Source organism: Penicillium soppii (genome assembly GCF_028829465.1).
Source record: "Penicillium soppii strain IBT 18220 chromosome Unknown utg000004l, whole genome shotgun sequence".
Classification (NCBI taxonomy): Eukaryota; Fungi; Ascomycota; class Eurotiomycetes; order Eurotiales; family Aspergillaceae; genus Penicillium; species Penicillium soppii.
The window spans coordinates 4,401,359-4,413,892 of NW_026643234.1; the positions used below are offsets into that span (position 1 = coordinate 4,401,359).

The 12,534-nt window shown below is 49.4% G+C and overlaps 4 protein-coding genes across 4 annotated transcripts; 3 read left to right on the top strand and 1 right to left on the bottom strand.

The window, feature by feature from the left end:
* Positions 1 to 2,630: 2,630 nt before the first annotated feature.
* On the top strand, positions 2,631 to 5,842 carry N7529_005084 (putative serine/threonine protein kinase (Kin4); the record flags this gene model as incomplete). Its single annotated transcript, XM_057240611.1, has 2 exons — positions 2,631 to 3,905; positions 3,965 to 5,842. 2 exons carry the CDS (start codon positions 2,631 to 2,633, stop codon positions 5,840 to 5,842), a joined length of 3,153 nt encoding a protein of 1,050 aa, XP_057099906.1.
* Positions 5,843 to 6,652: 810 nt separating this feature from the next.
* N7529_005085 (Ldh family oxidoreductase) lies at positions 6,653 to 7,726 on the bottom strand (the record flags this gene model as incomplete). Its single annotated transcript, XM_057240612.1, has 1 exon — positions 6,653 to 7,726. One exon carries the CDS (start codon positions 7,724 to 7,726, stop codon positions 6,653 to 6,655), a length of 1,074 nt encoding a protein of 357 aa, XP_057099907.1.
* A 936-nt stretch (positions 7,727 to 8,662) lies between these two features.
* N7529_005086 (ankyrin repeat domain-containing protein) lies at positions 8,663 to 9,610 on the top strand (the record flags this gene model as incomplete). The annotated part of the gene is made up of 1 exon (XM_057240613.1): positions 8,663 to 9,610. One exon carries the CDS (start codon positions 8,663 to 8,665, stop codon positions 9,608 to 9,610), a length of 948 nt encoding a protein of 315 aa, XP_057099908.1.
* Positions 9,611 to 10,083: 473 nt separating this feature from the next.
* On the top strand, positions 10,084 to 12,404 carry dus3 (tRNA dihydrouridine synthase DUS3; the record flags this gene model as incomplete). Its single annotated transcript, XM_057240614.1, has 3 exons — positions 10,084 to 10,283; positions 10,335 to 12,263; positions 12,320 to 12,404. The coding sequence occupies 3 exons, from the start codon at positions 10,084 to 10,086 to the stop codon at positions 12,402 to 12,404; spliced, it is 2,214 nt and encodes a 737-aa protein (XP_057099909.1).
* Positions 12,405 to 12,534: the final 130 nt, after the last annotated feature.

Below are 12,534 nucleotides of genomic sequence, written 5' to 3' on the forward strand. Positions count from 1 at the left end.
TATGTAGATAGCTCGCATAACACAATAAAGTTCCGACCGCATCCAATGCGAAACTTGCTTAATTTGATGGATAGGATTTGGGTTTTGGCTAGGTGGTACAGCGAAATTGCAGGGCACAGAGCTCAAATTTGACCCTGACCGTCTTTTTCTAGCCACCTGATTTGTAAAGGATGTGAACAGCAGGCCTGGTTTTGGGGAGGTGAGGGTGTGAATATGTAGGTAACGGCGAGGAAGGTTATTGGATAGGACTGCTCATATGCATTAACGCTGGACGATCTATCCGATATCGATTGGATGGGAGCATAGATGGCGAATATGCCAGCGCATTCGCTTGACAGCTGTCGACGACCCACTACCCCTTGCCCAATAGAACTCTGGATTCGATAGGAAATGACGGTTACAGCCAGATTATACATTTGAAAGATCCGGGGCTGAGAAACACTTGGAATGTATAATTTAGTGACAATCAGGTGGAATTGCCGAGAACGTTGAGAGGTCAAATATTAGGTGGGTAAATAGTGGAATAGCATATACAATATTGTAAGTTAGAGTAAGGTTTGCGAACTATTCAGGCACCGCATTACACGTACATTGAATTGTAAGGTTGCAGTTGCGAATGAAATGGGAACAAGATCTGCTTCGATCGGATGGTTACCGTGGGTCAACTCGTCCCTACCATGGTTGAGACCGGCATAGTAGTTGGAAGCTCCATGGCTCTTCCAGTATTTGATCAATCAATGAATCAATTATACATTGTACATTATAGTGGTGGTAATAGTAATAGTAATGGTAGTGACATTAATCTATAATATTAACCGAGTGCTGATAGCTTTCTCTAGGGCTGCAACGTAGCGTTTTCGTGATGCAGAAATCAGCGCTAATTGGCATCTAGACTAAGCTAGGGAGCTTTAACTAATGCAAACCATCTTCACGGGTATTCTCTGGATTGGAATATTGAAATCTATAAATGATTACAATCGAAATCAATTGATTCCATTAACACAATTTAATTGAATCTAAATAACCCAAGCCAATGAAGATTCTCAACAAAAGCAAGATCTGAGCTTTTGTTCTGTAGACTAAAAGATGACGATCGTCCCAAGGTGTCCACTCTATCAACACTCGAAACAGCCGGTGCAACCCCCTATTCTACTTTTGACATTGGCGCCTTTCTTTCGGCGCCTTGAGCTATTATGGGTAAATCTAATTGTCTCCCTTCTTTGGCACATGTGAGGATCGGGACTCGAGCCATTTTTTTTATAGCACAGATTTGTGTGTACATATACTTAGGCGCAAGGGACTTGGGATATATGGGCAATATTAATTGTGTACGTGTACACAAATAACTTTCCAAGGTTCGTCATGGATGTATCATACAAAGCTTTGGTTAGACCTCGGGCTACAACCGCTCTTCAATGTTCAGCAAAGAACACACTACCTAGCTAAATAGATAACTAGTTATATAGTGTATTATGAATACAGTTCTCACATAGAAAACATAGCTAATTTGAATTGAAGAAAAACAATTGAAGCAAAAAAAATATACTATCCTACTACGGAGTACTTTGATGTGTATCTAACTACTTGGTACCTAAACCCTCAGAGCCCATGGAAGACCCGCCTCCCCCAGACTAAGAGAGACTAACACCAAACCTGCTCGTATCTCACCTCCTCTTCTCCTCTTCCACCTTTCTTCTCAGCTTCATTAAGGGCCTTTCTTTTTTCTTTATTTCTGTTGTTTTTCGTTCTTCGATTCTGTTCTTTGGGGGGTATCTTGTTCCCCCTTTCTCAGCTCGGGAACCCCGACCGGTGCTTCCCGTCTTTTTTTCACTCCCCTCGCGCCCCCTGGCCGCCCCTCACCCTGTCTTCGACCATGTTCAACTCTTGTCGCAATTGAATCTGAGTCCGATCGGAACTGCAATCGCGACTGAGACATCTACCGCGTTTGCTCGTTTTCTCGAACGTGCGATCCTAAAGCCGTGGGTCTGGACAGAGGGGACTCTGGAGTACTGCAGTGCAGGTATCTTTAGCTTTCTGTTCGTTTTTCGAGGAATTTTGTGTCCTTCGACGCGTCTTTAAATCTAGAAAAGGGCGTGACCTGGTGTCCTTGGTGATATTCAAGCCTTATCCAACGGCTTCCGCGCGATTGGTGGTAAGGCAGCTTCCCCCCATTCCTCCGATCTGATTCTGTCAGCTCCCCCCATTCCTGGGCCCAAAAAGGCACATGTTTGGCGTTTATCGATAAGATAATTTGGAAAAGTATCATACTGACAACAATTACCATGTCCAGAGATTGCGCTTTCGAATCTCCATTGAGCGAGTGCGACCGGTCGCCCCAACCTCCCGACTTTTGCCAAACACCCCCGGAACGTCTTTGTGCTCCCTCGCGCCAATTGTACCAATCGCAATTGATACCAAATATTCAACGAGTGCCCACAGTAGCTGCCCTGGTCACACAGCAAGTCTCATAAGGCTTTGCGCATTTACTAGACGAAGGTATGCCGTTGACCGCGATCCAACTTGCCTCGTATCGCGTGCCGCCTCCCAAACCGAAACACCACATTTTGTAGAAAGCTCGCTAATATTACTCTAGCCACTTCTGAGGCCGGCCCCGAACAGCCTCTTTGGCTATGAGCACTTCCCATCAGCAGGCCGTGCCACTTCCCGCCCATGCCTCAACAGTATCGACCAGCACATTACCTCCCGCCCAAAAGAATGCTCGCATACCCTATCCCGACATGTTAAGTTCACCTCCGGTTCCTCCGCCGAGGACCTCGTCAACAAACCACAGCCGGCGCAGTCCAAATGGAACGACAGAAAAAAGCAGCTCCCGACAAGGCAAGAGCAGGTCGGATCGAAAAGAAAACCGTGATCGCACAAGAGACGACCGCAATGGCCGATCAAGGCGACAGCAACCCGAGGAAACCTCCCGCGAAAGACAGCAATCAAGGACGGCACCAGTTGTAAACCCCTCCGATTCGGAATTGGACAACATTACCGACCAAGGGAATTTGGTGAAGGAGCCAAGCACAGTAATCAACTCCATGTTGGTCAGTGATCCCATTGTAGATCAAGAACGAGAGCAAGTGCGACAAACAGGTGCGGAAAATGCCTCTTCATCTGGATTCGCTGCTGGTAGCGACGGCACCGAGGAGGCTCGCGGACCTCGGAGTCGACATGATTATGCCAACAATGGAAACGTTGTCAAACGCAAAGAAACCACCTTCGGATCGTACATTCTCGGGCAAACTCTCGGCGAGGGTGAATTCGGAAAGGTCAAATTGGGATGGAAGCGCGATGGCAGTATCCAAGTGGCTATCAAACTAATCCGAAGGGACACACTGGGACACAACCCCAGCAGATTACCGAAGATTTACCGTGAGATTGCCATTCTTCGCGAGTTAGCTCATCCAAACATTGTGCGCCTTCACGAAATGGTGGAGACCGATCGCCATATTGGCATCATCATGGAATATGCATCCGGGGGTGAGCTATTCGACTACATCTTGAACAATCGGTATCTTAAGGACAACTCTGCTCGCCGACTATTTGCTCAGCTGGTCTCCGGAGTTGGTTACCTACACAAGAAGGGTATCGTTCATCGCGATCTCAAGCTTGAAAATTTGCTACTTGATCGAAACCGCAACATCATCATTACCGATTTTGGATTCGCCAACACCTTCGACCCGGTGGACCCGTTAGACGAGGAGATTGAATATAACCTGACCAACAAAGAATATGTGAAGCGAAAGCGTCTAGACAAGACTGGCCCCAATGGGTTACGGCGAGGTGATCTGATGCAAACTAGCTGTGGGAGTCCGTGTTATGCAGCTCCCGAGCTTGTTGTGAGCGACTCTTTGTACACAGGCCGAAAGGTGGACGTTTGGAGTTGTGGCGTTATCTTGGTATGTTCTGTCGTCGCTCACCTAACCCCAGATTGACCTGGCCGACTTACGAATTTTAGTATGCCATGTTGGCTGGATATCTTCCCTTCGATGACGACCCAGCAAACCCAGACGGCGACAATATTAACCTTCTTTACAAATACATCGTCACCACCCCTCTCACATTCCCCGAATATGTAACACCACACGCCCGCGATTTATTGAGAAGGATACTAGTCCCTGATCCTCGGAAACGTGCGGACTTGTTTGAGGTTGCCCGACACAGCTGGTTGAGCGAGTTCTCAAACGTTGTGTCTCACATCACTAGCAGCACAACTAACGTCGTGGACATTGCCAACACAACAATTCCGTCCGAAACACAAAAGGAAGCACCGCCTCTCGTCCGCAGCGCTTCTGTACGCGAGCCACCAAAGCCAGCCCAAAGCAATGTTGCGGCTGTTGGTGGCTTAAGCCACCACGCTGGAGATGTTTCTCAAGATCCACCATCCGAAAAGTCCCGGACACCACGCGATGCCAAACGCAGGACAGTACAAGTCGAGTATGTCGCACCTCAATCACAAACGACCCGCGGAGAACCCCCAGCGGAGCAACCTGCCCCACGCAGTCGAATTCCTGTACCTGCAGAGGCCCAGACTTCTGCTTCTGCGCATCAGCCCGCAGAGCCAGTGCACAAGCCTGCAGAAGCACCCGCACTCAACCTCAACAAGCCACTTCCAGGACACTTCCCGCGCTCGACATCGGACAATGCAGCTCTTACCGGGTCGCATTCTGCCATTCCCCAAGGCACACGCCCGGCTACTGGTGGTTCAATGAACTCCTTCGGAAATACTGGTCGCTTGCCCTCGCGCGGCTCATATGGCCAGCCTGTGGCTCCGACTGTTACCGCAACTAATACTCAAGGTAGCCTGGCACAGCCTAAGAGCAGGCAGTTCGCTCTCGCACAGGACCCCACACACGCATCAAACTCGTCGGTCAACCGTCCGACCACCCAGAGCCAGAATTTGCCTCCTACTTTCAACACAACTCCTCGGCAAGAGCCACCAAAAGGCCACAAGAGGTCCAACACTGTGTCGAGTTTGAGCGACAAGCTCTTCGGACGTTCTGGTTCAATCTTGGGTGGCCGTGCTGCACAGTCTAATGCCCCTCGCTCAAAACAAGACAAGCGTTATCCTCCAGTCAGCATGAAGGAACCCCTAGGAAGAGAAAACTCGAGAATGTCGATGGATTCTCGCCGTTCTATGCAATATCCTCACAATCGCAAGATAAGTGAGTCTGGCCAGGAGAATCGCCCTCGTCGATTTACCCTTCTACCGCAGTCTTTCTCATTCCGAGGATTTTCCACCGCTCGAGCCCAGACTCCAGAAGAAACATCGCCTAGCCCCCATCTCGTCGATCCTCGTGCCCCGCAACGCCCCGCGACAGGCCCTGCAGGCCTGCCGCAGGTTCAGGGCCAGGGCCGTTCTCGCGCGACAAGCTATGGCACCCAAGATGCCATGGGAATGGTCAGCGAGCGACCCGGCGAGGACATCCAGCATGAGTCCGCACCCCTCAGCTACGAGGCTCAGATAGATCGACAATTCGCCGACCTGGGTTCTCAATTCGGCCAACAGAACAACTCCTTTGAGATACCCTTGGCTGAACAGGTCTACCAAAACTCCGCAGACCAGTACTCCGATCATAGTCAGGGTTACGGAACCAAACCGAACTTCTACGACGACTACAACGACAACACGTATGACCGTGTGCCCCGGCAATCAATGCAGGGAGGTCGATCAGGACGTGGGCCGGGAGTGTTGCAAAAGAACAACCGCAAGTTTGCCGATGCCTACGAGTATGAGCGCGATGGATCACATAATTCCGGTAGCTCTGGCGCAGCTCGCAAAGTGATGGATTTCTTCCGAAGACGTGCCAAGTCTAGGGCTGGCGATGATCGTTGATTTCTCAGTTTGAACCCGAATAAAAAGCAAACACCTAATTCACGGGGATTGACTTATAAGTCCAGGCTGATCAAACCTGAGCTTTGCTCTTAAAAGCAGATTTTTCAAACTCCGCCATTCTATGCTTCTTTTGAGTGGCTTGAAAGAGCAGCGAGGTTGTTTGGATATTACGTGATACCCTTGCTTTTGTCCCCTTATGCATGGAGCGATAACTCATCATTCACCGGGTGTTTGATTGATTATCTAGCATGTTCTTTATTTCTTTTGTCTGAATACATTTCCTTGCTCCTAATGTCTTGCTTTTCTGTTTCCTTTTCGATTCCTGTTCCACCGTTTTACACCCACATGTGATTTGCATTCTCTTCTCCTGTTACTATTATCTCTGGCTGTAAAGTGAGACTTTCCCATGTTCCTCAGAACATTTATTATCCCTGTGACCTCCTTTTTTGCTTCCATTGTCATCTCTTAGCTATTTTTTGTTCCTCTATGGGAGGCTCTGTCGACGATAATTCAATTGTGACACTATTTTTTTCATCCCTCTGTGAATCGTGTGCTCTTGACCCATATTTTCAATATGGGTGGCTTCTTGCTATAGGGTGGCTTTTTCTGGCGGCTGTTTGTCGAGGATCTATTCCTGTTCTGTTCTAGTTCTCGGTACTCTACTTTCTAGGGCCAGTAGTCATTGATTCCACAGGACTTGAAACTTGAATGATACTTTGCCAAGATTAGGCTCAATGACTTCGTATTGTATTGCACATAACTAGCAAATTGGTCGCGGTGTAAGCATAAAGTTTTGTTCTAACAGACAGCTTACAGCTTCAAGTGTTCAACATTCACCAAGTCGGCCTCCTTGTTCAAGCTTTCAATCTCCGCCACAGCGAAAGGAATACCTTCTTTTCTCCTCTTCTCCTCAGTAATAATTTCAATCTCTCCAGGGAAGTAAATCTGGTCCACACCAGCCATTCTCTCTGATTCAACAACCCTCCGGTAGAGATAATCCATCCTCCCTTTGAACTCATCAATAGTCATAAACAAATCAGGCTTGATAGCCACCAAAAAGTGCCCCACATCCGCCGGCCTCGACGGATCATACGGGTTGGTAACATGCCCCGCAAATGCGGACCCAGAAAGCACCCCAGAGAAGACATCCATCATAACAGAAAGCGCCGACCCCTTCGGCCCACCCATCGGCAACATAACACCCTGCAAAGCCTCAGCAGGATCGTCCGTCCTGCCCCCATCCTTGTCAAGCGCCCAATCGGTAGGAATCTTTTCCCCCCTCCTCAAAGCCTTATAAATCTTTCCCCGCGCTGCAATAGAAGGAGCCATATCAAGAATAAAAGGCCTACCCTCACCAGCCGGCGCCCCACAAGCAATAGGCGAAACACCCATGAGCTTCTCCTTCCCACCCCAAACAGGCAGCGCAGGCGAACTATTCGTAAAAACAAGAGACATCATGTCTGCGTCCAGCGCCTGCTGAACCAGCCACGCAGACATACCGAAGTGATTCGAGTGTTTGATGGAAACCATGCCGATGCCAAAGATTTGGGCCATTTCAATGGCACGATTCATGCCTTCGTGCGCGGCGACAAAGCCGAACCCGTTGTGCGCGTCTATCTGCGCTACTGCTGGCGTTACTTGATTGAGCGTTGGTGTTGCAGCTGGGTCTAGGGCTTTTTGTCGGATTCGCTCCATGTATGATGGGATACGATTGCTGCCGTGTGTGTCGACTCCTCGGAGGTCTGCGGAGACGAGACATTTAGAGACTATCTCTGCATGGGTGGGTGATGTGCCGTTTGCTATGAGGATTTGTTGGACGAAGTTTTGGAGGTGGTCTGGTTGGATATTGTGCATTTGTTGCGGTTGATTGCGTTGGTCTGTCATTTTGTTTAAGATTGTTTTTTTAATATGGTTGTATATAGTTCACCTGGTTGTGGTTGGAACCTTGTAGTCATTTTTGTTGAGGTTCCGTCTTTTATAGACGGATCGCGGGGCGGATGCGTCCCGAGAGACGGAAAGCTGCCGTGTGTGGGGGTATACTTCCACTACGGAGTTATCCGCCCCAGACGACGGCAAATTGATTCAGAAAGATGATTTTGTAGATGACCATAAGATCACACATGTACCTAACTGCAGCCATATTGGATTAATGAAAACAATAAGCGCATAGATTCCACGTGAGTTGAACCCCGCGCTAACACGGCCCTGTCTGACCAAGCCCAAGCGAAGATCAGCCATCGGTGCAATTCAAATATTCAAATCTCAGTACTATTGCTTTCTATTACGGTTTGTTTGACTAATAATTCCATCTATGGAGCACACCGGACTAGCGATTGGAGTTGTGGGACTAGCAGGTCTATTTAGCTCTTGCTAAGATGTCCTAGAACGGTTCGACTCCTGGAGGAGCTTTAGAAGTGACACCCGAGCCCTTGCGGCTCGTTTTAGGGCAGACAAACTGCGCTTTAAACAATGGGGCCACGTTGTCGGATTCAGTGCACTGTCATCTACTCATCATGAAGCCCTTGACAACCCGCAAACATCGGCAAGTGTCAAAGAGATCCTGTCGGTCACCAAGGATATTGAAGGCAACATAGGACCTGCCATGTCATCGAGATTGTCAAGCTGCTTCTCACGAAGGGGGAAGATATTGAAGCAAAAGACGCCGAGGGGATTTCAGCTCTGCATATAGCATGTTCTTTAGGGTATTTGAAAGTCACAAGTCTGCTTGTTGAGCAAGGGGCAGATACCGCTGTCGAGAATAATCAGGAATGGACGCCTCTAGGTACTGCTGCTGGTCGGGGGCACCTCGAGGTTACCAGAATGCTTCTCGGCAAAGGGGCTCACATTGCCGAAACCCGCCAAGGGTGGACTTTGCTAAACCGAGCTGCCCACGAGGGTTCATATGAGCTTGCCGAGCTACTTCTTGAGAATGGGACAGACGTCAATGCATCGCAGGATAACAATTGGGGGTGGGTACCGCTCATGTGGGCCTCGGTTCAAGGCACCTCCGAACTTGTTAAGCTACTACTGAGAAACGGAGCAGATACACGCAGATCTGATGATCTTGGGCGCGGACACCGCTCTATTTGGCCTCGGAAGAAGGCTGCGATAATGCGGTCAAAATTAGTACTCAAGAAAGGAGCAGAGCCATCTGCAACGGACAATCTTGGGCGATCACCACTTATCCTCGCCTCGATGAAGGGACATTCCGGCGTGGTGAAGCATCTTCTCGAAGGAGGCAAAATTCTCGAAGAATGGATTGCAATTCAGGATAAGATTAGCGACTGGGATGCATTGATGTATGCTTCCTACTGTGGTGACCTGGAGATCACCCGACTCCCACTCACAGTGCCAGGGGTTGGTCCCAACAGAAAGGAATTTGATGGTCGCACATCTCTTTTCTTGGCCGCTGCGAGAGGTAATAGTGAGCTGATCCGAGTGCTGCTGTCAAGTTGTGCTACACTGCACGTGATGGACCGATATGGCTCGACACCATTGTTTGCTGCTGTGAGAAAAGGACATGAGGAAGCTGTGGAAATGTTGCTGAGCCTGAGAGAGCCCAATATTAACCTTGAAGATGGGATTGGCCGGTCAATGCTCTGGTGGGCCACAAGCAGCGGCAATGTGAAGGTCACTCAGCTCGTGTATGAGCTTTTTCAAAGCATGGGTATGGACATCCCTTTGAACTATCTTGAGATGCTATACTCCCCAACGCTTATCAACGATCCACGTGATCCATGGTGCGATATTTATATAAGGTATTTTTAGAAGGGAAGATCCTGGAATAAATGCAAATCTTGCGCAAGGGGTGTATTTTGTATTTGCATAGATTATTCGGAGATCGGAGCTAAATGTCATGACGGCTCCCACGAGAGGTTTACTAAGCACTGCGGTGTCTAGTCAGAGAGGAATCCATATGCTTGAAAAATCCTGAACTGAAAGCAAGAGTTATTATACAGTCACAACGTTTGTAGAATATATGAAACGAAAATTGTATGAGGCATCAAGGTCTAACTACCTGGATATCAACCACCGACTTTGACTCTGCGCTAGTCCATACTGGGATTAGACCCACATCAACTCTCCGGCGAATTGAACAACAGCCGCAACCAATCAGATCAGACTCAAACAGTGCAAACACTTGTGCGGGCGAAATTTTGGCAGTAGACTGCTGCACCATTTTATGAAGGGCAGTGACTTTGTGGGTTAAAAGAACTTTACCTTTTGCTCACTGAACCAAAATGGAACCGGAGATTTCAAAGGCCCAATTGCCAGAGGCCACCGTGGCTGTGCCTGATATGGACGTGTCCAAGCGCGAGGTCGCAAGTGGTGATGCCGATGCGGCGGGCGAACCTCCATCCAAGAAGGCACGAGTGGAGGAACCCGCTAAACCGGTCGCACAAGATATGCGCGATCGAGGAATTGCGCCTATCAAAGCCGAGTATGCTCCGCCCCTTCCAATTGCCGTTCAACCAACTAACAAACAATCCAGGTACCGTATCCAAGTAGCACCAAAGCCTCGCTCCACAGACGAGACAAACCCCGACGATGCCGCCGAAGCTGCTCCTCACGATGCCCGCGATTCCCGTGGGTCCCGGGATGCCCGTGATGGTGGTGGCAAGAAAGACAAGTCAAAGAAGAAGAAGGGCCAAAATACTAACCGCAGCTATGGCAAGTCTGACGATGCCAAGGGTCTTTGCAGCACGAGAATGTTTGCCAATGAGTTTTCCGCTGGAGAATGCCAATTTGGTGCCGGATGCCGATTTGAGCATGACCTGCGTGTTTACCTGAGAGACCACAAGCGCGAGGACCTCCACACCTTCAATGACGTCTGCCCCGTCTATGAATCGCTGGGCAAATGTTCTGCCGGCTGGAAATGTCGCATGGTTGGTTCTCACTCGACCGAAAGAGAAACCGAAGACGGCAGGAAGGAATTGATCTTGCTGGAAGATGCTGAGCGCATGGAGAAGGCCCGTCCTCGTGTGCCTAACGCGACTCCTGAGGGAGTCGTCAATATTATTCCCGTTGGGGACAGGGTCGCTCTTACTAGAAAGAAGGAGAAGACTCCCCGCGCTGATTCTTACACCAATTGGTCCAACCAAGTGTCCGCGGAACTAGAAAAGGCGATTCACCAGCGATCCACTGTTCGCGCCATGGGAGAGCCTGTTGAAGCGGCTGAGGCTGCGAAGATCGAGATGGAAGAGAACCGGGCTCAGTTCCTCGAGCCTCCTTTTATGCCTTCTGAGAAGAGACGCATTTACTTTGGGCCAGAGACTCCCGTTCTGGCGCCTCTCACCACCCAAGGTAACATGCCATTCCGACGACTCTGCGGAGATCTTGGTGCGCAGTTCACCTATTCAGAGATGGCGATGAGTATGCCTTTGATTCAAGGCAACAAGTCTGAGTGGGCCTTGCTCAAGGCACACGAGTCCGAGATGGCTCCACCATCCGTCATCCCTGGAGATAACATTGTTCAAGGCTATGATAACTCCAAGGATTCCAGGTTCGGAGCTCAAATTGCTGCCAACAAGCCGTGGCAAGCATTGAAGGCCACCGAGGTGCTCTCAAAGTTCACTCCTAACCTGCGTGTCATTGATCTGAACTGCGGCTGTCCTATTGAGCTTGTGTTCCGAGAAGGCGCTGGTTCGGCTCTCCTCGACCACCATTCCAAGTTGGAGAAGATTATTCGCGGCATGAACACTGTCTCGCAGGAGATCCCAATTACCGTCAAGATCCGCATGGGAACCAAAGATAACCAACCTACGGCACAGAAGCTGGTTGAGCGCATGGTTCTTGGTGGATACGAGTCCAGTGTTCTGGGTCTCGGCCCCCCTGGTGCCGCAGCCATCACCCTGCACGGACGTAGTAGACAGCAGCGCTACACCCGCCAGGCTGACTGGGGATACATTTCAGAGACTGCAGCTCTCATCAAGAGACTGAATAACAAGCAGGATGCGCTTACCGACACCATCCGTGAGCCAGATGAGCGCCACATGCCCAATGGTGGCAAGACTTACTTCCTTGGAAATGGTGACTGCTACTCACACACCGACTACGACGACCATGTCAACAACGCCGGCGTGGATTCCGTCATGGTGGCCCGTGGTGCTCTCATCAAGCCTTGGATCTTCGAAGAGATTCAAACCGGACAGTACTTGGATAAGTCGGCTACTGAGCGTCTGGCCTACATTGAGAAGTTCGCCAAATACGGTCTTGAGGCTTGGGGATCCGATGAGCACGGCGTTGGAACTACCCGCCGCTTCTTGCTCGAATGGTTGAGCTTTACTTACCGCTACGTTCCCATTGGATTGCTGGAGCATCTTCCTCCCAACATCCAGGACCGACCTCCTGCTTGGCGTGGCCGTAACGAGCTGGAGACTCTCATGGGCAGTGATAACTATAAGGACTGGATCAAGATCACGTAAGTTTCCTCACTTTATTTTCGTTAACTGATAAACTGACTTTGGATACCAATAGTGAAATGTTCCTTGGCCCTGCTCACGAGAACTTCAAGTTCGAGCCCAAGCACAAGTCGAACTCCTATGATGAGGCTGAAGGTTAAGTTATATTATTATCTTCGGCCGTTCCAAAATTGTATATAAAACCATTCAATGCATTTACGCATCTTTCAGGGCGTTCGATTTATGATACGTTACGCAGAAGTCTTGGCTTCTATTCATTACTTCTGTCTT